At 36.9% G+C, this 23,120-nt stretch overlaps 1 protein-coding gene and 1 pseudogene across 1 annotated transcript in view; one reads left to right on the top strand and one right to left on the bottom strand.

Moving 5' to 3' along the window:
* Positions 1–6,382: 6,382 nt before the first annotated feature.
* Positions 6,383–12,420, bottom strand: LOC107576764 (low-density lipoprotein receptor class A domain-containing protein 2-like; annotated as a pseudogene).
* Positions 12,421–13,998: 1,578 nt separating this feature from the next.
* LOC107581757 (ubiquitin carboxyl-terminal hydrolase 48-like) overlaps positions 13,999–23,120 on the top strand; it is a 17,612-nt gene continuing 8,490 nt past the window's right edge. Inside the window, exons 1-8 of the mRNA XM_016267411.1 lie at positions 13,999–14,052; positions 14,582–14,685; positions 15,441–15,575; positions 15,769–15,889; positions 16,395–16,536; positions 16,792–16,919; positions 17,002–17,126; positions 17,238–17,346. Coding sequence (XP_016122897.1) covers positions 13,999–14,052; positions 14,582–14,685; positions 15,441–15,575; positions 15,769–15,889; positions 16,395–16,536; positions 16,792–16,919; positions 17,002–17,126; positions 17,238–17,346 — 918 coding nt within the window. The remainder of the gene's footprint in view (positions 14,053–14,581; positions 14,686–15,440; positions 15,576–15,768; positions 15,890–16,394; positions 16,537–16,791; positions 16,920–17,001; positions 17,127–17,237; positions 17,347–23,120) is intronic.

The following is a 23,120-nucleotide window of genomic DNA, read 5'->3' as shown; positions in this document are numbered from 1 at the left end:
CGTTGCTGTCAGCCCCTTGCATCTACACCGCTTCGCATCGTACTGGCTCTGCTTTGGTGTGGCGGTTGGCTGCATTATCTAGTTTCTGTTAGCGTCAACTTCTGCTTCTATACTGTTCAGTGCTCACGCCGGCCCTGTCAATTTAACGTGGCTGACTGCTGCAGTGTCCGGTATGTATAAATGAAGTGTTTAAGGGTGTCCGGTTTCATATATTTGAATTACCCTTATTTAATGACATGTTATTGTTTCTTTTTTTAGTAATATGTTGGAGGGTTCCTGCTGCAGTGCACGTGGTTTAGTCTGAACATCAGTCCCCAGAAATACGCTGCTGTCTTGCTCTTTGTTTAATTGTCTAGTTTTGTTTTGTATCAGTTTAATTTTGCTTTTGTGCATTAGTTGCTTTTCTTTTATTTGCCTTTTCATTGGATGGTTCACATTGGCTTTATACTTTAATATTTGTTTTATTTAATTCTGTGTGTATTTCATCTTTAAAGTTTATTCATTTGCTTTTTCTTTTCATTGTCTTTGTGAACCAGTTGTTGGAAATTGTTATTCTTTTTTTCTGTTGTGTTCTTGATTTTGTTAGAAATTGAGTTAATTATATTTTGTTATAAGTTTATTTTTATTTTTTTCTTTATTCCGTGTGAATTAGTGTGATGGTGTGTGGTTTATTAAGTTGATGTAGTTTATCTAATTACAGGTGCTGTGTGTCCAACAAAAAGCAGTGAGGCAGATTTTCCACACTTGGGTGGTGCAGTGTCGTGCTGTGTCGATCACCGACAGTAATCTCACTGGGTATTGTGAGTGTGTGAATGTGTGCACTGATAGTGTGTGATAACTGAGATTTATGCTTCTTTTGGAGTTTGATACCAGTTGGCCACAGCCCTGTAAATCCTTTTGTGTGTTGTGTATTTTTGGAGATCAGCAGCAGGTAGTACTATCATTTTAAGTTGGTTATTGCTTGTGTGATTCTTTTTAGCAAAATAATTTATTAATTGAATTAATAAAATAAAATGTATTTCTGTACCCACGTCACTGTCAAGGTTCCGGGTAGAGGGATGAGGCGAGGACTCAGTACTGCAGAAAAAGGGTTTTAATGGGTAATATAAATAAATAAAACACCAACAAAAACTACCCCGTGGGGGAAAAACAGGCTGGCAAGGCAAGGCAAGGCAGGATCTGGACACGACACATCCAGGGATAGACGATGACGAACTGACGCAGGACTGCAAACACAAGGAGAATAAATGGAGAGCAAATGAGGAGGGTAACGAGGGACCACATGTGGGGCAAATTAACTAATAATCAGGTAACAAGATGGGAGGGGTCAAGACAATTGACATGAGCACATGGCACACCGAATCAAAGACAAAAAGCCATGTGCTCACACAAAACAAAACACAAGCACATGGCCAGCAAAACAAATCACAAGCCATGTGCTAGAACAAGAGACACGAACACGCAGCTAATGAGAAAACTCATAAGCCGCGTGTTCACACAAGACAGCAAGAAAAGCACGCGGCTGAACACAAACCGCGTGCTTCACAAAACACAACACACGTGGACAGAAGAGCGCACGGCCGAGCGAACTCGAGACCGCACGCTCCCACAACAGACAGAACATGGAGCGCGAGTGTCCGGACCCCGACACGAAACCGAAACTCAAGACATGAGTGCCGGGATCTGAACACCACGCTCCAACATGAAACAGTACACGCAGACGAGAGCGCACGGCTCGAGCACACTCGAAGCCGCACGCTCACATGAAAACAATGACATGACGCGAGTGTCAGGGCTCTGTCACAAAACTATGAATTACACTAGACCGAAGTGACAGAACCCTGACAGTCTCTTGCTCATATTTAAGTAGACTTGAACCTGTGTTGCCTTGAGTTGCACCTGAGTGTGCGTAGTATTTCCCTGGGTGCAAGTCCTAGGGGAGCATAGTCATCTCTCCAGTGTTACCGTTTCTGTTGCCCAACGCCACTTTGCTACACACACAAAAAGTATTCTCGTAGCTTCGTAAAATTACAGTCAAACCCCTCATGTCACATGGACTATTTTAATGATGTCCTTGATACGTTTCTGTGCATTGATCGTGGTAAACTCATTGCTGTCTGTGGAGGGTCAGAGAGCTCTCAGATTCCATCAAAATATCTTAATTTGTCTTCCGAATAGGAACGAAGGTCTTACGGGTTTGAAACGATATGAGGGTGAGTAATTAATGACAGATTTTTCATTTTTGAGTGAACTAATATTTCTGGATTACAGCTGTTTGGGCTCTCATTCTGACGGCACCCATTCACTGCAGAGGATCCATTGGTGGAAAAGTGATGTAGGGATGAAGTACATTTTCAGCAAATTATCTTTTTCAGTGAACTATTCCATTAATGATTTCATAAATAGTATGTACTCAAAATATATTCCGATACATCCTTACCTCTCTACCTTTGACTTTCCTGTGATGAAAGAAACATCAAACTGTCAAGCTGAACATTTATCTGTTCAATTAGAATGTTTAAACTATAAGCCATATGGAAGACATGTCCATTTTTTACACTTACGTGTGCATCCGTACAAACAGATGCCCACAAATCCAGTCAGCACAATTCCTCCACCACTTGCAACCACAGCAATGATGAAAAACATTTCTGTGTGAGTCAAAGATATCAAAGATTAACAAGAAATGTTGCATTAAAGTATATATTTAATGTTCAGTGCCATCCGTTTTCCAGTGAATGTGCTGCACTGAATAAATGCATCCTCTGAGTAAAGTTACTTACTTGTATTTGAGTACTTTTGGATTTCAGGACCTTCGGTCATCAAGGAGAAAACTGTAAAAAAAAAACTGACCATTAGCATATCTGTATTATATTCAGCATGTTTATTAATCTTGTTTTGGCTGAATACATTCACACTTCACACCTGACCAATAGATTCATTGATCAACTTATTAAGCTTGGATGTAAATTGAGAAGTTTTAAGACCATATGTATAGAAATATCCATTTTATAGTATTTACCTGATGCATGTTCTGTAGTATGAGTAAGCGTAGTCGATTCCAAGGATGTTGAGGCTTTGTAAATAAATCAATCAAATGTGTTTTGGCTACAGTAATGTTATAAATCAGAGGAGATGAGGACTCACCATTTGCAGGATCTGTTAAACTATGGCTGTCATGGGTACTTAGACTGGACATATCTGTAGTAACACAACAAATGTAGACGAGTGGATTTAAACCCAACCAATCAAAATGTTTGATAGAGGAAAATCATGAGAAGGAATGAAGCACTTACTGGTTATCGAATCTATTATGATTTCAGTACTGGATGTTACAACCAAAGCTATTGAACCCACAGAAAGAGTTATACTAGGTGTTAAACATATTATTAATGGGCAAATTATTGTTAACTGGATGATTATAATACAGATGTAATTTAAGATTAAACAATAGACAGTACTCTGAAAGCGTCTAAGAGGGAAGTAGGTAATGAGACTTACCTTAAAATGGGCAAAATGGCAGTTCAGCTTGACATTTCTGACAAGAATCCTGTGCTATATAAAAATATATTTCTAACCAATTCCATGTATCAATTTCAGAATGAGATCAAAACTGAAAAACTGACCACACAAGTAAGAAAACTAAAAGTAAAAATCAACCTCCAGAAGCAGGTAGGTTCACGTGGGTGATGAAGACATTTAAAAGGGAAGTTTACAGAATCACTTTCACGTAATGTATCAGCTTTTGTTAACTGAAACAAGAAGTACAATGGTCCTTAAAGTTAGATTATGAATCAGGCTAAGATTAAATGTCACCTTATATGCAAATCATAATGTCTGGATAGCAAATTGTTGGGTTAAGCAAAATGCTGAGTAATCAGGCCTATTTGCATAGAGACATTATGTTATGCAGTTCTGAAAAAAAAAAAAAAAAACAGGCATCGGTGGAAGAAAAAAGTTTTTTAAATTGTGAAAAAGTGAAAAATTTGTGTTATGATCCGGCTTAATTTTCTCAGACTCCCCTATATAAAACCAATGCAAGAAACAAAATCTCCTCTGATGTCAGTAAGGGATGCCTTTGTCCTTTTTTGAGGAAAAAAACAATGTCATCAATAAACCCCAGCAAATATTGGCCAGCAGCATTGTTCAGCATATTGAAATGTATATTTTTAGCCATTATAGAATTCTGTCTGTTTTAGGTGATATTTACACCCCCCCTCATTAATTTTCTGGACACATTGAAGACCAAACAATTAAGGCATGTTGTGCGAGGTCACCAATGGCGTTTACAACCGCTTGTGTCAGAGAGATATCACAGGAACAATGCAGTGTCATTAATTTAAAGCATTTACGGATGGTCTTCATGGGGTCAGTGTAACAACAATCCACACCCATTGCTGTGGCCTTCAAGGCCTGAAAAGGATCTACTGCCTGGGTTCAGAGAAAAAAATCGAGGTCACCTTAATGTCAGATATTAAACGTCTAGGGCCTGTTTGAACAGGGGTTTTGATGATTATATAAATCGGTCAAACAGAGAAAGGGAAATTCTTCTATGAGCAAAGAGGATCTGCTCTGAAAGGTTGCAAAAGACGCCGTTTGAAATGGAAGTGCTTGGCAGATTTTCTCTCTCTTTTGTAAACAGTCACAAGGAGAATCTGAGACATTCGTCACATTAAAATAGTTTTTTAATGATTGAATTTGTCTATTTACAGCTTTACTGGTATCTAAACTGTCTGTCAAGCCTTCAATCCTGGTGAGAAGAATAAGAGACTTAACATACAGACTACCTTTGTCAACGTCAGTGATGTACATTGAATTGATATATCAGAACAGTGCATTTGAATATGTATGAAATAATCCAGTAAAAAATGCTTCTAATTTACAAAACATTTGTTTTAATTTGGCAATAGTGTGTTGTGGTGCATGATGACAAATAATAAAATTAAAAAAAACTAATAAAAAAGTTATTTTTAAATATACAGGGTGTAATGTTGAATCCAAACCACCATGGGTGATGACCTTTGACCCTTTCTCATAATTTCAATATGACTGACCTTTTTTTTGTTTAATTTTTGCATTTTTATTTATATCAACACAAATTCAAAATGCCTAACAAAAGCTGTGATATATGTCATATTATCTTCTATTGCAAAAAGAATCACAAACCTCAAAGCACATTTTGGGGGAAAGTGATGTACATTGAATTGATATATCAGAACAGTGCATTTGAATATGTATGTATGTATGATGAGTTTGTTTCTTCATCGAAACAGATTTGATGAAGCACTAGTGGAAGCATTATTATGGATTATGTACTGGTATTTTGGCCAGAAGCGATGGTTTGAAGTTGTGTGTGGATTATTAATTATTGTGATGTTCATTCTGACGGCACCCATTCACTGCAGAGGATCCATTGGTGAGCAAGACATTACACTAAATTTCTCCAAATCTGATTGATGAAGAAACAAACTCATCTACATCTTGGATGGTCTGAGGGTGAGTATATTTTAAGCAAATTTAAATTTTTGGGTGAACTATTCCTTTAAATAATTTGCGTATCATATTGATAAACAAACATCCACTTTGTACTTTCTCTAATCATATTTACTAGTTCTGCCTAAACAATTGTGTAATTTTAAGTATTTTTTATTTACATCACACTAGTTATCTTGCACATTACATTTGCTTAAACACAGTGGCATCAATAGGTTTCTGAGCTTTTATATCTTACGTTTTCAGAACAAAGCATACGAGTATTAGCACTTTTTTGGCATAACCTTCAATCTACTCAGTTTTTACATGCAATCCAATAGTTTAATAAGACAAAGAGTCACAACTGCACATGTTCAGGAAACAGATTGGTCCAAAAACTTCACAATATTATCAACTGGAGGAGAGTAAAGTGACCAGTAACTCCAATAAAATACAGCTATAATAATGCTCTCTGGTAGCTTTATGAGCATTTTATTGGAAACGTTTAATAATAAAATATTTTTACAGTCCTTTGTAGCTGGATTGTCCTAGTGTTAGCTGTAACCCACTGAGGTAATTAGAGAGGAATTTTACCAAACCAGCTAGAAACTAGAAATCTCAGCTCATGATGTTTCCACAGATCCAGTATCTATGAAATATATATAACAAATTCAGTTTACAAAATAAAAACAGCATATTTTGTTATAAATTATAGAATTATATTCTATAATTTTTCAAAACAAAAATATATCAGTGAAAAACACTCCACTGCCTAGCAATTCTTCCTCCTTTTTCATTGTAAAAACTGAAAAAGGAACACTTCTACTAATATACCACTTCCTAACATACTGTCCTCATCATCTCATTATGAGTCTTTTAAGGATCTATAGGTGATATCAGATGAGTGTATTTACACAGCCACCGTGGTGGTAGAAGACAGGTGTTGAGGCTCCTTCCGGTGTAACCTTGGCCAGTCTGTGGTCCTTGTTTTGCGAGCAGCTAAGTCCGCAGAGCTGGCAGGACGTGCAGCAGGAGTTGCAGCAGGGCAAGAAGCGAAACACACTCATGCGCCACAGGAACCAGCCAGGGGCCCAGCAGCACCAGCACATGAGAACCCCTACTGCCATCACACCCAGAACTACATACAGCGCCAGCAGAGAAATGGAAGACTGGGAATCTGGAGAAGAAAGGATTTCATTAAAGCACTAGGACGTACAATTCCCAGTAAGATTTAAATATATTCAGCACAAACACTTACTCACTGCATATTCTTAAACCTGCAAAAAAATGCCATTTATGGAATCAATTAATAAATGGTAAGGAGAAGTCTTTTAAAATAAAGCAATAAACTACAATATTGTGTGTATTATAGTACATTTTGCATGATTATAACTTAGCAGCAATAGCAATTATAAAAGACACTTTGCTCAATAAATACTTATATTAATAATAGTTATCAGTAGTAGTAATAGCTATCATAAATCAAGCAATATAGTTCATTAGCCTAAACTTACATTGATATAAAAAAATAAAATAAAATACAATTGCATCCAATCAGACCAAGCAGACCACATGCCAACAGCTAATAAACTACATTAATTGAATTGTGATTATCATTTAATTATGTAGTATAATTACGTTTTGAACCTTTATGTATCATATTGATTACCTCAACACTCCTAACAGTGTTAAGTTTATAACAGTTTATTTGCTATTATAATATTTATTAATATTTTTAATAGTGCTGTCAAACGATTAATCGCGAGTTTTTGTATGCATAATATATGTGTGTGTTCTGAATATTTTCCGTACCCACTGTATATATAAATACACACACATACAGTATATATTTTGAAAATATTTACATGTCTATAGTTATATTCATTTAATTTATATTATAAATAAATATATTTAATATATAAAAATAACATAATTTTCTGAAATATATACATGTGTATTTATATATACATAATAAATATACACAGTACACATACATATATTATGTAAACAAAAACTTTTATTTTGGATGCAATTAATCACAACAGCACTAATTTTTAATTAGCTTTTATTTTTATATATTTGCAGCTTTTATTTTAGTTTTAATAGATTTTTATTCAAGTTTTTTAAGTATTTCATCTAATATTTACATTTTCATTCAGCTTTATTTAAAAAATGTAAACAATTTTTTATAGTTTTAGAGACTTTTTGTTGATTTTGGCAACTATGTGTTCTTCATTATATCATTTTATACAGTAAAATATGATATGATAGTCCCTAGAGCTTTCTTTGTGAAATCTGTTTCTTCAAGTAGTGTGGTGTTGTTCAAACACCTGTGGATTTTTAAAAGCGGTTTAGATCGAATGTGGAGTTAAATGTCAGCTTTTAGTTCAAATGCACAAGAATAGTTTCTACTTAGCAGACTAGTGCTCTTAAGAAGTTACAACGAACAGCTGATTTGCTGCTCAGTGTTTGCAATGAACATTTATGTGCTCCTCAATAAGCTTTGTGTCCTTAGCCTTTCAGAGTTCACCATTATACAGCAATAAAGTTACATTTACGGACACTCAAAAAGAGTCGCTGTTCTGAGGAGTAGTCGATATATTTAGGTTTTGTGCATTGGACCATCTTCTTACTCTAGGTTTTCCATCTATCTATCTAAATTACTTTTTAAGGTCTAAATATGCACTTAAAATAAGATGGTGGATATTGTACAGTTGCTTTAGTGACTTTAGTGACCCACAACCATGTAAAACTGATTTGATTTACTGAACACTTCGACAGTAACATGTGCTAGGTTCTGTTAGCTTGGCCTTCTGCAGTTAACCATACAGAATTCTGGGAAGCCTGTAAAATATGTTTTAAGTTAAACAAAATTTTACAAGATGAGAAAGAAACTACTAACTTATCTTAAAGGAACAGATTATTCCGAAATGAAAATGCTGTCATTTACGCACCATAACAAAATTCTACAATGAAAGGCAACAGGAGATGTTTACTACAATGTCTAGATGCACTTTTTCACTATAGTAGGAAAAGCTTCTATAGATTTTTAAAGTTCCTTTGAGTATACTTGAAATATAGTCATAAAGTCATACAGAACTGAAACAACATGAGAGTAAGAAAATGACAACATTTTCAGTTATTCCTTTAAATGTGCTTTGTTTCATTACAAATTCGACATACATTAACAAATATGAACATACAACAATTTCTGCATTCAACTATCAAGCCAGAGTACAATGGGTAGCAATTATTTATTTAAATGTGGATGGGATGTGCTTTACAAACCAGTCACCACCATAATATGCACTCCTAAAAAATAAAGAATCCAAAAAGATGATTTTCACAGTGATGCATAGAAGAACCATTTTTGGTTCACCAAAGAACCTTTCAGTGAACAGTTCTAAAAGGAAGAACCTTTTTTTTCTTAGTTTGACTTTAATAATCTAAAGAATCTTTTTCCACTATAAAGAAACTTTTGTCCAAAGGAAAGCTTCCATGGATGCTGACGTTTCTTCATGGAACCATAGATGCCAATAAAGAACCTTTATTTTTAAGAGAGTTTCTGTTCGGCTGCATTTAAGGACTACTTACCGGTCACAGAATCTGGATCAGGAATGGCGTTTGGAGTGGCACAGTTCTTTAAAGTGGACACTGTCCACGTGGGAATAGCCAGCATCTGTGTAGGTTGGGTAACGTGATGCTGTGGGGGCTTGGGTGTCGATAGAGGACCTGAAACACACAAAAACAAGAGCAAATATAAATCAAGAACAAATCCCAGATGGAAAAGCCTTCTCAAAATAAACTCACTGACCATTGCAACCAGGGTAATCGATTAAGTCACTGCCATCGCCACAGTTGTCAATGCCTTTTTCATCCGCACAAACCAGACTCATGGGAATACACTTCCCATTGCGACAGTTGAAGTAAGGTTCTCCGCTGCATTCTGATTGGTTAAAACCTGGAGAGACAAACAATATAAGCAGGTTGTTGATATTCTATCATGCTTCAACTTCAATAAAAAGAGAAGAGAAGTGGATGTAAAATCATTCTAACCCAGCTTGAATGAAGTAAAGTCTCCAACAAAGTCCACCCTTGGCTGAGTTCCTCGCGTCACAAGACGTAGAGTTAGAAAGTTGCCCGTTGACAACACTGGTCGGGGAGGGCTCTTCCCACAGAGTGGCTGGCCAATAGGGGGTGCGGACTTATCCCTCCCATCATAGAACTGGATGTAAGAGCCAGCATGGCAGGGGTCTTCAGGCCCCTCCCCAGTGGTTGGCTCCAAGCTCAGATCAGGCCGCGTCGGGCCAGATGAGGAGGACCCCCTGGGTGATTCTGGGAAGAGGGGTGCGGGGCTGTGCGGGGACACTCTTAGCAGGCTGTAGACCAGAAAAAAGCGGAAGTAGAACTGCACCTTGTCCTGGGGGGTGGCGGACTGCATGGTGAGGTGGCAATCTGTCCCAATGGAGACAAAGTAGTACTTCCGGGACTCCTGGTGGGACTTTACGATCATGCCGTCCCCCTGTATTGTCTGTCCACAGAAGTCCACAACATTCACTGTTGGGAATATTGAGATGGCCATAAGATTCAAAATCAAGTAATCCACACGACTCCAGTCCATCAATTAACATCTTGTGAAGTGAAAAGCTGCGTGTTCATAATAAACAAATCCATCAAGAAGTTTTTAACTTTAAGCCATTGCTTAAAATACGAGTCCTCTATCCATAATATTGCTTTCTCCAGTAAAAAGTCGTCTCGTTTGAATCAGCTCAAGCATCATTTACAAGTGAAAACAGTCCAAAACAGTTCTAAACAAATATGTTTATGGATTTTGATGTGAGAGGACAACAGGGGATGGACTATTTTAATGGAGGAAGACATTATCTGATGGACTTGAGTTGTGTGGATTACTTTTGGATTATTGCGATGGTTTTTTATCAGCTGTTTGGACTCTCATACTGACGGCACACATTCACTAAAGAGGATCCACTGGTGGGCAAGTGATGCAACACCACATTTCTCCAAATCTGTTCTGATGAAGAAACAAACTGGCCTGAGGTTGAGATTTTCACTTTTGGGTGCAAATTTTCATTTTTGGATGAACTATTCCTTTAAAGGTCATGTAGACTGAAACAAAGAACACAATGGAACACAGAACAAATTCAGTTCGAATTTAGAAATACCACAAGCATGAACTGGCTTTGCACCCCCCCCCCCCCCCCCCCTCCTTTATTTATATAGCGCTTTTAACAATACAGATTGTGTCAAAGCAACTGAACAGCATTAATTAGGAAAATAGTGTGTCAATAATGCAAAATGACAATAGTAAACACTCATTTTTCAGTTAAAGACAGTTCATCATTCAATTCAGTGATGTCATCATCCAGCTCAGTTCAGTTTAAATAGTATCTTTGCAATCATTTGCAATCAAGTCAACGATATCGCTGGAAATGAAGTGTCCCCAACTAAGCAAGCCAGAGGCGATAGCGGCAAGGAACCAAAACTCCATCGGTGACAGAATGGAGAAAAAACCTTGGGAGAAACCAGGCTCAGTCGGAGGGCCAGTTCTCCTCTGACCAGACAGAACCAGCAGTTCAATTTCAGGCTGCAGCAAAGTCACATTGTGCAGAGGACTCATCTGGTTCCTGTGGTCTTGTCCCGGTGGTCGTCTGAGACAAGGTCTTTACAGGCCTTTATTAGCTTTGTTACCAAGGGCAACCGGTAGATCTGTGATGTCTCACTGCCAGGAATGTCCAGAGAAACCTTCTATTGGTGGAAAAGGACCAATACCTCAAAATATTCTGTAACCATGTGTCCTCAACTGAGTTTCCACAAAAACGAGCAGCAGCAGAATAGTAAGTTCCCTATAAATGTTTTAATTGGAAAGACCAAAGCGCTCTTAACTCCAATCACTCCCGGGTTCCCACTGTAATTTCAAACTCTAGAGAAACAGCAGAGAGCGTGCCAACTCGGTGGGTAACGACACAGATGCCAGGGCCTTTTCTCAGGACCAGATGAGGAGGCGCTACATCAGTTTTTTAATGTCAGATCAAATTAATCATCCTTAGCCAGATGTAGCCTATTGTCTCATAATAAAAAAAACAATAAATGATTTTCATATCAAACGATAACTGTACATCTCCATATATAAATAAGTGCAGTTTATTATAAAATAGGTTTACTACAAACATTGTAATGTGTGTATATGTAATTAAACATAGGCCTACATTAATATATATTTTATTTTAGATTTTGGTAAAGGGTTGTGTTATTACATGGTTCAATACATTTTTATAATAATAATAATAATAATAATAACATACATGCACACACACACACACACACACACACACACATTTTGTAAGTAAAATAATAAAACGTTTTTTTTTTTAAAGTAATTAATTGTAGGCTATTATTTCACTGTGTGTTCGTTTTTAAAATGTAGGCATTAAAACATATTTTAAAAACATTTTAGGAACTGAAAAACTACTAATCAAAAATTAAATGTCATTTTGAATCTACTTTCAATTTCAACTTGCAACTTCATTAGATTACTGTGGTAAGACAAATTACACGGGACAAGCCAAATGTGTGTGAAGGCCATTGCAATTCCATCTAGTTCTAATGCCAATGCACACAAATGAGAATACGAGAAGAAACCTGATTGCAACAAGTGTCGGAGTCAACGAGGTAATAACGGGATAAATCGTGAGAACTGAACACCCATCACCCTACCTGTCTCAATGGAGTGACTCTGGCGTGTCATTAAGCTGAACAGAACAAACCATCCTGACAGGTGCTGAATGCATCGCACTCTGGCCATCTCGCGTGTCCAAGCAAAAGCACTTGCTGCTCCAACGTTAAATGCAATTGTTCTGTCGCATTTGTACCGCGCAAAGTCTACTCTTGCGAAAACCAAACATTCCCTTAATTTATAAAGACGACATATAGCCCACGAAACACCCCTAAAGAAGTGCTTTTTAATGCTTTTGAAGCAGTATTTGTCTATGGCGTCTCAGATGCGTCGAGCTTAATCCTTGTTCATCATCCTGGCTTTTGTGCATTTGAAGACTCTTTGTAAAATGTATGCGTCTGAACGATTTCCATGACAACAGGACCAATGTCACGGATCTAAAGGATGAGCTGTGCAGGACCCCCTCAAAGCTGCCTTAACCCAAGCACCATCTACAGCTGAAGACAGAGCTAAACATCTGTCACACACTGATTACATGTGGACAAGTGTTTGTACAGATCTAAAAGCCAACGGTTGGAGTTTTATAATTATATGTGTACTAGGTATATACAAATGTTTGGGCATAAATATTCATTCTGCATTATTATTTTTCACATTTTTAAATTGTCATTAAAATTTGTGGGAATTAAGAAATGTACTTCTTCAAAGTTGCTAACTTCATGTGGTGTGTCATATGAGTTGTTCATATTGACTTGCTGCTGCTTATTCTTATTCATTCCAACACATTACATTTAGTCATTTAGCAGACGCTTTTATCCAAAGCGACTTACAAATGAGGACAATGGAAGCAATCAAAATCAACAAAAGAGCAATGATATGCAAGTGCTATAACAAGTCTCAGTTAGCTTAACTCAGTACAAGTAGCAAGGTTTTTTTTTCCAATTATATAATAAATAGCCTAACAAGAAAACAGATAGAATAGAGCAAGCTGTTAGAGGCTTTTTTTTCCTTTTTTTTTTTTTGCTTTTGTTAATTGTATAATAAATAGAAAGAAAACAAATAGATAGAATACAAAAATATTAGAGAAGACAGTGTTAGTTAGTTTTTTGTTTTTTTTAACACAGACCAACACAAGCTGTTAGAGGCTTTTTTTTCCTTTTTTTTTTTTTGCTTTTGTTAATTGTATAATAAATAGAAAGAAAACAAATAGATAGAATACAAAAATATTAGAGAAGACAGTGTTAGTTAGTTTTTTGTTTTTTTTAACACAGACCAACACAGCCATAGTTTTGTGAATAAATGCATGCATAGACATGATTTGTATTTGTCTACAGAACAAACTTCAGGTCAGCAGGTTTATTAGAAATAAATTCTGTCAAATGTATCCTAACGTTTAAATAGTTGTAAATCTCTGTAAAATAATTTATATCACACAATAAAAAACAAACACTGTGGTGCTGGCGTGAGACATAAACCCAATAGGATTCTGCAGTGGGACCCGAAGCAGGTCACGCTTACAAACATTAGGCCTACGGATATTTCTTCATTCAAGCAGGTGGACTTGGCCAAAATTCCTCCACAACAGTAGGCCTACTTACACAAATTCAAAGAGCACTCAGTCATTATACCACAATATTGCCTAAATTCCTTTTCTCTAGACTTAATTCATGACCTTCCTGTGACAGAAACCTCTGTATGACATGTTCTCATTCAAAGTTCAAAGGTGGAGTTTAAAGTCCAATAAAAAGCGTTTAAAACTTTAGGGTCTTTAACAAAGCTTCTTATTAAAAGCTTCATTGGACTTTTCTCTTTTAAGTGTGTGAATGTGACTCATGATCTACCATGGGAATCCGTTCGGGCACAATTCCCACAAAAATGTGGTTAAAGTGAAGAAAATATAATTTAGCAATATATGGTTTATATTCTTCAATGCCAAACAAATGCAAGAAAAAAGAAGAAAGGTGCATTGTAGTTAAAGCAGCACACAAGATCACTGCGACTTTTGTTACTGACCCCCTTTGTTCAGGGACTGATTATTATTATTATTATGATTATTATCTTTTTATGTTCATTCAAATAATTAGGCCACATTACTTGAATGAACATAGGCCTACAGTTTTTTTTTAAACTATGACGTCCATTTAACTTTCCCAAGATGCAAAAATATTAATAAATAAATAATCAGAGAGGAAATGTACAGAAACCTGTTTGTGCAATTTGTGGTGTACTTCAGCATATAGTTCTATGTAAGGGGAATGAGCCATTTATGGTAATTTAAATGTCATCTAGCTCAAAAACAGCATATTATCCTGTGCTTTCAAGAGTTTGTTTTGCATCCGCCATAAAACGTTATTAGAAGAAGAAGAAGAAGTTTGTTTTGCATTTCAACAACTCAGTGCATTGTATTTTTTCCAGAGTAGCGAGAAGGTTAAGGAAAACAGTAGGTTGCCTTGTGGCTACAGCGCGACATTGAGCGGCCCACTGACGCACCGGCGTCAGACGCCGCGATTACGTCACGCGTAAGTACGTACGTCTCATAGAAGTTTGAAACTGACGAAGGGACAAAAATATTTATATAAAAGCTGACGCAAGGGCGCTAAATACAAACGTACCATCAATAAAGTGTGATTTAAAATTCCTATATTTATGAAAGCATCTTCACAGTCTAGAATCTCTTGGTAAATTCACGCCAGGTGCATGTATTTAATGAAAATAAGTCGAGAGCTAGCTGCTAGCATGCTAACTGCGCAGCTTTAGCAGCCTCGATGAAAACATTCAATATTATTGTGTTTACTAAAGATTTATAAAACAATACAGCTGTGTTGAGGCCGTGAACCGGAGTATTTATTTTTGACGGTATGTTTTATTCTAAACTGTGAATTATGATGATGGGATAATCAAAAATGTATGTGCTAATTGGGACTCCGTGGTGCTTCTTAAATATTATTTGCTGTGCTTGCCAGTTGTTTGCTTGTTAAAATAAATTAGCTGTCATTAGAGTGTTTTTCTGATGTTTGGGGTCAAATCAAAAGTATTGTGCGTGCTGGACCAGTGATGCAAGGCCTGTGCATCACACAGATGTGTGTATCTGTCAAGTGTGTGTGATGTGATTTTCTGTGTAAGATGTCTGTTTGGTTTTTAGATATTTATTGCTGTGTACAGTATGTGATCTCTAAAAGTGTGTGTTTGTTGTGTTTTCTGTTTTCAGGGTGTCCGTACGTGTATGTTCAGGTGTATTTTGTATAACTAAAGACTTGTGTTTTTCTTTGTGCAGAATGGCTCCTCGGTTGCAGCTGGAAAAAGATGCTTGGAAGTGGGCAGAGATGGTTAAACCAGAGGATATCACACGTGAACATATAGAGTTAGCTTATAGGGTAGCAGTGTCGGCATGCAAAAGAGGGACGTGCAGGTAATGTGATGGCGATAGTGATCTGTGTTTACTTTTCTCTCTGTTTAATTCTATCCATGCTGTTGAGTGCATTAACTGTAATTTTGATTTAAAGAGACAGTTTCAATGAAACAACTGTGAAAACGTGTTTATTAGTGCAGATTGTTGTAATCACATCACCGTCTCACCCTAAAAATGTTTTGCTGCCACACAGGAGGAACTGTAGAGGGAATCCCAACTGTCTAGTCGGTATTGGGGAACAATCATGGTTGGGAGAAATTGATGAAAATGCCTTCCACAACATCGATGACCCAAATTCTGAAAGACGAGATAAGGTACGATGAATAACATATAGTTTCATTTAAAATGATGAAAACCATACAGTAGGTGAATCTGTAGTATGCTAATACATAAAAAATTAAATAGTGCTATTTTAGTGTTATGTATATGTTATTATAGTATTTACTAATATTTTAAACTGGCTTTTATATTATATATAAATGTTTTATTTTATATTTTTGTTTTCATTTTAGTTTTAGTTTAGTAATTGTATTAATTTGTATTGTGTGTGTGTGTGTGTGTATATATATTAGTCATTTTAGTACTTAAGTTTAAACTTATTTGTTTTAGTTAGCTGCCAAGGCAACATTTCTAATTTTTTAATTTGTTTAGAAAGTTTTTCATTGAATATTTCTATTTTAGCTTTGATTCAGTTACGGAAAGTGATCTTTTATAGTCATAGTATTCATTAACAATAACAAAACTACAATGCAAGGGTCCTCAAATGCCTTAGGGCAAGTTTATTAATCAACATTTATGTGATTGCTCTCTCTGTTGCAGAACACATTTGTGGGCTTGACGAATCTTGGCGCCACATGTTACGTGAACACTTTCCTCCAGGTGTGGTTTCACAATCTGGAGCTTCGTAGAGCCTTATATCAATTTCAGAATTCCAGAGCAGAAGGGCACAACATGGATTCAGGTGAGATCAAGGGTCTTTCTTTTAAAGCCTGAATGGTTTTATTGTCAACGTGCTTTACTTATAATTAGGAAAATATACCGTTGTAGCATGCAACATATTTTGTAGTGACAATTGCCATTTAGTAACTCTAACTGGAGATACTTTGAAGCTAAGCGTGAAGGGTACAATATTGAAAGTATTAAATATGTGTTCAAAACTTAGAAAAGCCCCATTTATTTAAAAAGCTTTTTCTCATTTGTGCACATTATCTTGCAGATTATGAACCACGGACGATATGTGAACATCTCCAGTATCTGTTTGCATTGCTACAGAACAGCAACAGACGGTATATCGACCCCTCAGGGCTGGTCAAGGCTCTTGGGCTCGACACAGGACAACAGCAGGTTGGCCAGCACAAGATGAAACATGTTGGAGTGCCCTGTGGATCATGGGAAAGCTAAAAATGTGGTTTTCTTTTATTTTTAGGATGCTCAGGAATTCTCCAAACTCTTCCTCTCACTTCTTGAAGACACACTTTCAAAGCAGAAGGACCCAAATCTCCAAAATGTCATTCAACAGCAGTTTTGTGGACAGTTCTCGTATGTTACAGTGTAAGCTATTCTAAACGAATGTTATTTTCTGATGCAGGCATTTATTACTCTCACTCTGAGCTTAATGCGTTATAATATAGTAATTAGTGCTTGTTTTTTGTGTTATGCCAGATGCAACAAATGTGGACGCGAGTCTCCTCTACCATCACGATTTTATGAGCTGGAGTTGAACATTCAAGGACACAAAAACCTCACGGAGTGTGTAACGGAGTTTCTTAAGGTGACTGCTCACATTTCTGTGCCTGACCAGCTCCATTTGTCTATGTAGATCAGATATTATGGGTTTCAATGTGTCGTTTCACATGCTGTTTAGGAGGAGAAGCTGGAAGGTGATAATCGCTACTATTGCGAGAGCTGTCAGAGTAAACAGAACGCCACCCGTCGGATCAAGCTCCAGAGTCTTCCCCGCACACTAAATTTTCAGCTCATGCGTTTTGTTTTTGATAGGTGAGTGTCGTAATTTGTCAATTATCAGACCTGTTACTAAATGTTTTATAGACGTTTTTAATCATTTGTTTCTCATCTTTCTCTGCTTTTATAGGCAAAGTGCTCATAAGAAGAAACTCAACACCTTCATTAGTTTTCCAGAAGTTCTTGAGATGGGACCATTTTTGGAAGGAAAGGGTATACTGTGCATTTAGTTTGTACACTGCAGTTCACAAGACTTGTTTAATGTTTTTGAAAAAGTCTCTTATGCTCACCGAGATCAAAACTACAGTAAAAACTGTAATATTGTCAATTATTATTATTAGAATTTAAAACAACTGTTTTTTGTTTGAACTGAAATGTAATTTAATTCTATGATGGCAAAGCTGAATTTTCAGCAGCATTACTCCAGTCTTCAGTGTGTCACATGATCCTTCAGAAATCATTCTAGTATGCTGCTCAAGAAACATTACTTATTATCAATTGAAAACAGTTGCTTAATACTTTTTTGTGGAAACCATGATACATTTTTCCAGTATTCCTTGATGACTAGAAAGTTGGAAAGAACAGTATTTATTTGAAATAGAAATATTTTGTTACAGATCACTTTTGATACATTTAATGCTGAATTCAAGTATTGAATTAAAAAATTCTAATTTTACTGAACCCATATTTTTCAGACAATAGTGTATGTAATTTAGGAATCTGAGATAATGATCAGGAAATTGTGATTAATTAACATTGCTTGATTCTTTTTTTCTTCCTCCACCTCTAAATTCAGAAGAGAAGTGTACGTATGAGCTCAGTGCGGTGTTGATTCATCGTGGCGTGAGTGCATATTCTGGCCACTACATCGCTCACGTAAGAGACGCCCACACCAATGACTGGTACAAATTCAATGATGAGGAGATCGAGAAAATGGAGGGCAAGAAACTTCAGCTGGGCATTGAGGAAGACATTGGTAACAACACATTTGGACAATTTACTTTTAATGGTGTCTCATTTTTTGCAGCTACAGTTCTAAAAATATGAAAATACAAAAGTGTACTTTATTGCTTGTTCTTGTTTCCATTGCAGCCGAGACTGCCAAGTCTCAAACCCGAAAGCCAAAATGTAGCAAAGGCTATCACTGTTCGAGAAACGCGTACATGTTAGTGTACAAACAGCAGATGGAAGACGGTGACCGTCTTGACCAAACAGAAACTAACGTTGAAGTACCAGGTAAAACTGACTTTATGGATTAATCAATCACATTTTCCAGTAGTTTTATGTGACGTGACGTGGCGTGACGTGACATGACATGTGGCCAAGTATGGTGACCCATACTTGGAATTAGTGCTCTGCGTTTAACCCATCCAAAGTGCACACACACACACCGTGAACACACACCCGGAGCAGTGGGCAGCCATTTTTTGCTGCGGTGCCCGGGGAGCAGTTGGGGGTTCGGTGCCTTGCTCAAAGGCACCTCAGTCGTGGTATTGAAGGTGGGAGAGAGTGCTGTACATTCACTCCCCCCACCTACAATCCCTGCCGGTATGAGACTTGAACCCGCAACCTTTGGGTTACGAGTCCGACTCTCTAACCATTAGGCCACGACTTACACAACTGTGTTTGTCATTAAGAGGAGAGTAATTTTTTCCCCATTTTTTACACAATATTTTTTGTAAGTGTTATGCGTGCATCATAACATACGGTATCTATTTAAGATGTATTTGTTTGGTTTTTAGCTTTTCTTCAGAAGCTGGTTGACCAGGACAACAAGAAGTTTGAGGAGTGGTGCAATGAGATGGCAGACATGCGAAAGCAGAGTGTTGACAAAGGCAAAGCCAAACATGAGGAGGTGAAGGAGCTCTACGAATTGTTACCCACGGAAGACGGTCCGTAAAAATGCCCCGTGCATTAGTTTCTCCGTAAATATGAACTGTTAAATCTCCCTTTTTTCAATCTTAAACATTGTTATATTAACACTACCATTCAGAAGTTTGGGATTGGTACGATTTTTTAGTGTTTTTAAGTTTGCATTTATTTGATCAAAGACGGTAAACGGTAGTAGTGTGGAACATTTTTACAATTTATTACTCCAGTCTTCAGTGTCGCGTGATCCTTCAGACATCATTCTAATGTTGTCTAATGTTTCTTAACGCTGATTTGCGGCTTAAGAAATGTTTCCTATTATTATTGTTGAAAACAATTGTGCTGCTTCATATTTTTGTGTCATCTGTGATAAATATTTTCTGGAATCTTTGATGAATACAAAGTAAAAAAAAAACAGCATGTTTGAAATATAATTTTTTTGTAACATTTTAAATGAATTGAATGCGCCATTGCTGAATAAAAGTATTATTAAAATTAAATAATTAAAATTATTAATTATTAACTGAATTAAAGCTATTAATTTATTTTAAAACATGTACTAACCCCAAACTTTTGAACAATAGTGTAACCAGTTTTAAGACTTTTGTATTTTGTATTTTTCATTTTCAAGAAGAAATGAATGCTTTGGGCTCCTTTTGTGCTTTTAGGCCAATCGTATGAGTTTGTGCCTCTGGAGTGGCTCAAGAAATGGCTTGATGACTCCACGGCCATCAAGGAAATTGACAACAGCCAATTCCTGTGCTCCCACGGCAAACTGCACCCAGACAAGATTGGAGAGGTCAAAAGAATATCCTTGAAGGCCGCTGATCTCCTTTTCAGCCGCTACGGAGGAGTATCTCGACTAGGCCGTAAGACTTCAAACCTTTTAATTGTTCATTACTGTGTTTTATCCATGTATTCATTCATCCTGGATGGTGTTTAGAGTCATCTCTCTGCAGAGACTGTGTCACTCAGCGATGTCGGGTGATCAGACTGAAAAACCAGCTGAATGAAGATTACAGAGAGGTCATGAATCTTGCCAAAGCCCCTTTAGAAAGGTATGAGTTCTGCTTTAACCTGGATCTCCAGCAGATGCTTTTACTGCAGTTATTTTAGTATCAATGACATGCTATTATAGTCTTTATTGTTTTGAATTTGGTTTTATTTTAAAGCTTCAGCAATTTTGTTGTTTTTGTGTCTATATAGTTTTTATTGCAATTTTTAGTACTTCAAATTAATGAAATATTTTATTAATGGTTTTAGTTCATTATAATAACCCTGCTAATGCAGTTCATTAGATATTTGATGAAGCTGATCTGGTGTTTATATTGGCTATATTTAGTGATGAATCAGGTTTCTGGATCGGTAAGGCTTCTCTAAGGAGCTGGAGACAATTGGCATTAGACCAGCTAGAGGAAGATGAGGAGGAAACCAAACCCAACAACAGCAAAGTTAACGGAGAGAGAAGCAGCAGTGCAGGATCTAAAGGTACTGAGACTTACGGATATTGTTTATGGCTTTTGCTCTTGTCTTTTAGTTGTTTATTTTCTTTTTTTCATTTTGTTAGCTGATGGAGTTAAAGGAGATAACGAAGAGGGGGATGGTGAAGAGATGAAAAACTTTAATGAAGACATCCTCTGCTATCACGGTTTGTTAAAGGGGTCTTATGATGTTGCTAAAAAAACATTATTTTGTGTATTTTGTGTAATTAAATGTTTTTATGTGGTTTAAGGTTAAAAAAACACATTATTTTCCACATACTGTACATTATTGTTTCTTCGCTATGCCCCCGCCTTTCTGAAATGCGTCAATTTTTACAAAGCTCATCGGTCTGAAAAGCAAGATGTGATCTGATTGGCCAGCTATCTAGTGCGTTGTGATTGGCCGAATACCTCAAACGTGTGACGGAAATGTTACGCCCCTTACCATACTGTGATGCCGTGTCCCGGAGCGACGAGACAAAAACATTCAAACCCATTATAAATAAGGCATTTGTTGCATCCAGTGGGGACATAATTACTGATTATAATGACTTATACTGTCTTTTTACGCGTTGCGTTGCATCGCGTCGCGTAAACATAAAACCATGTCTGCATTTGTGATCGGAGAAACGACAAACAACAAGCGCTACTCTACACTGCTCAAAACTCGCGTTTGAATCGTCAGTGGCAAATCCTTTAAATGAAAACGTACTTACAGTGTGTGTCTGAACAGCTGGCATTGTAGTCTACTCTACCAGGATCAGGAAACAGTCCTCCATAAAATGCGCTGCACAAATCTGAATATTTGGGTTGAACTGTTCTGGAACAGTGTTGTAAATACTGATTTCTGGTCGTGTCCTCTTTTGTAAGGCCAAACAAAGTATTTTCACTTTCGCAATGAAACATACGGCATCTTCACAACATGGCGGCGGCAGCAACAATAAAGTTACGCCTTCTTTCTTTGCGTGAGCATTTGGGCAGCGTTATGCAAATCTTCCCACATTGTGACGTGGACGTGGGGGCGTGTTTAAACGAGGCGTTTTAGGAGGGCGTGGACCAGTCTTAACTTTTATAAAGAATATCTCTTTGGGTTTGAGTCTTTAGTCTTTGCAACTTTAGGGATCTTATCAATTCACAAACAGCTTGTAACACTCCAAAGAGAAAGGAAAGCTTGAAATCGCATCATATGACCCCTTTAAATATTTATTTTATTTTATTTCATATTATATGTCAATATTTAGTGGTGTGTCTATAATGTTTAATAATGTTTTTAGTGGTGCACAAAATTGTTGTCATTAAATGAATATTTTATATGAATTCAACATTGTAAAAAAATATTTGATTATTCATTAGCAAGGTTGATTTATGTAATTGTATGGTCTCTTTCTCCCATAGGTGGTCTGAGTATAATAGAGAATGACAGGCGGGTGGTTTCTGCCGAGGTGTGGAATAAACTTCGGATGTATTTCCCCAAAGCACCAGAGTTCCCGCAAAATCACGAGTCCTGTCAGCTGTGCATGGTAATAAATTGATCAAGTAACTCTCATGGGTAAAAGGTGTAGTGGACACTCATAACCTTGTGAGCTGCTTACTGAGCATTTTTGGGCAAAGGTTTTAAGATTGACCGTGTCTTTCAGAGACTGGAAAGAGAAGGTAAAGAAAATGAGGCTTTGAACAGAATGATGGCAAATGAACAGAAGAGCTCGCTGCTCAACCTCTTCCAGGAGAAGAATCGGCCCACACTGCAGAAATGGCCACAGGTGATGCCATTTTCCAAATTAAAAGATTCCATTTCAGGTTTTTCCAAGATGTTTGAGAGGTAGATTTTAGAGGGTGAACATGTCAGTATTTCAATATTATTTTCAGCTAACTGACTTTGGTTTGGATTGTGTTTTAGGACACAGATGTTCTGTACATTGTACCTAATTATTTTGTAGATGAATGGAGGAAATTTATCAGGTAATGGAAACAAATATTTAAGATCATTTTTCAGTTTAAATATGAATCATTTTGATGTGTCCTAAATTATTGTAACATCTTCTGTTATACCTGATCACCACAGAAGGCCAGCAAAGAGCAACCCAGTGTCCAGTGTGGGGAACAGTATCCTGCTCTGTCCTCATGGAGGCTTCATGTTCACATATGACTCCATGCTGCAAGGAGATGGTCAACAGTGAGTTACTCACTCCTGACCTCTCAGATGTCCAGGTTCATAAGTTTGAAGTCATTGAGG

Source organism: Sinocyclocheilus grahami, unplaced genomic scaffold (genome assembly GCF_001515645.1).
Source record: "Sinocyclocheilus grahami isolate Dianchi unplaced genomic scaffold, SAMN03320097.WGS_v1.1 scaffold3.1, whole genome shotgun sequence".
Classification (NCBI taxonomy): domain Eukaryota; kingdom Metazoa; phylum Chordata; class Actinopteri; order Cypriniformes; family Cyprinidae; genus Sinocyclocheilus; species Sinocyclocheilus grahami.
This window is presented reverse-complemented; position numbering and strand designations above follow the sequence as displayed.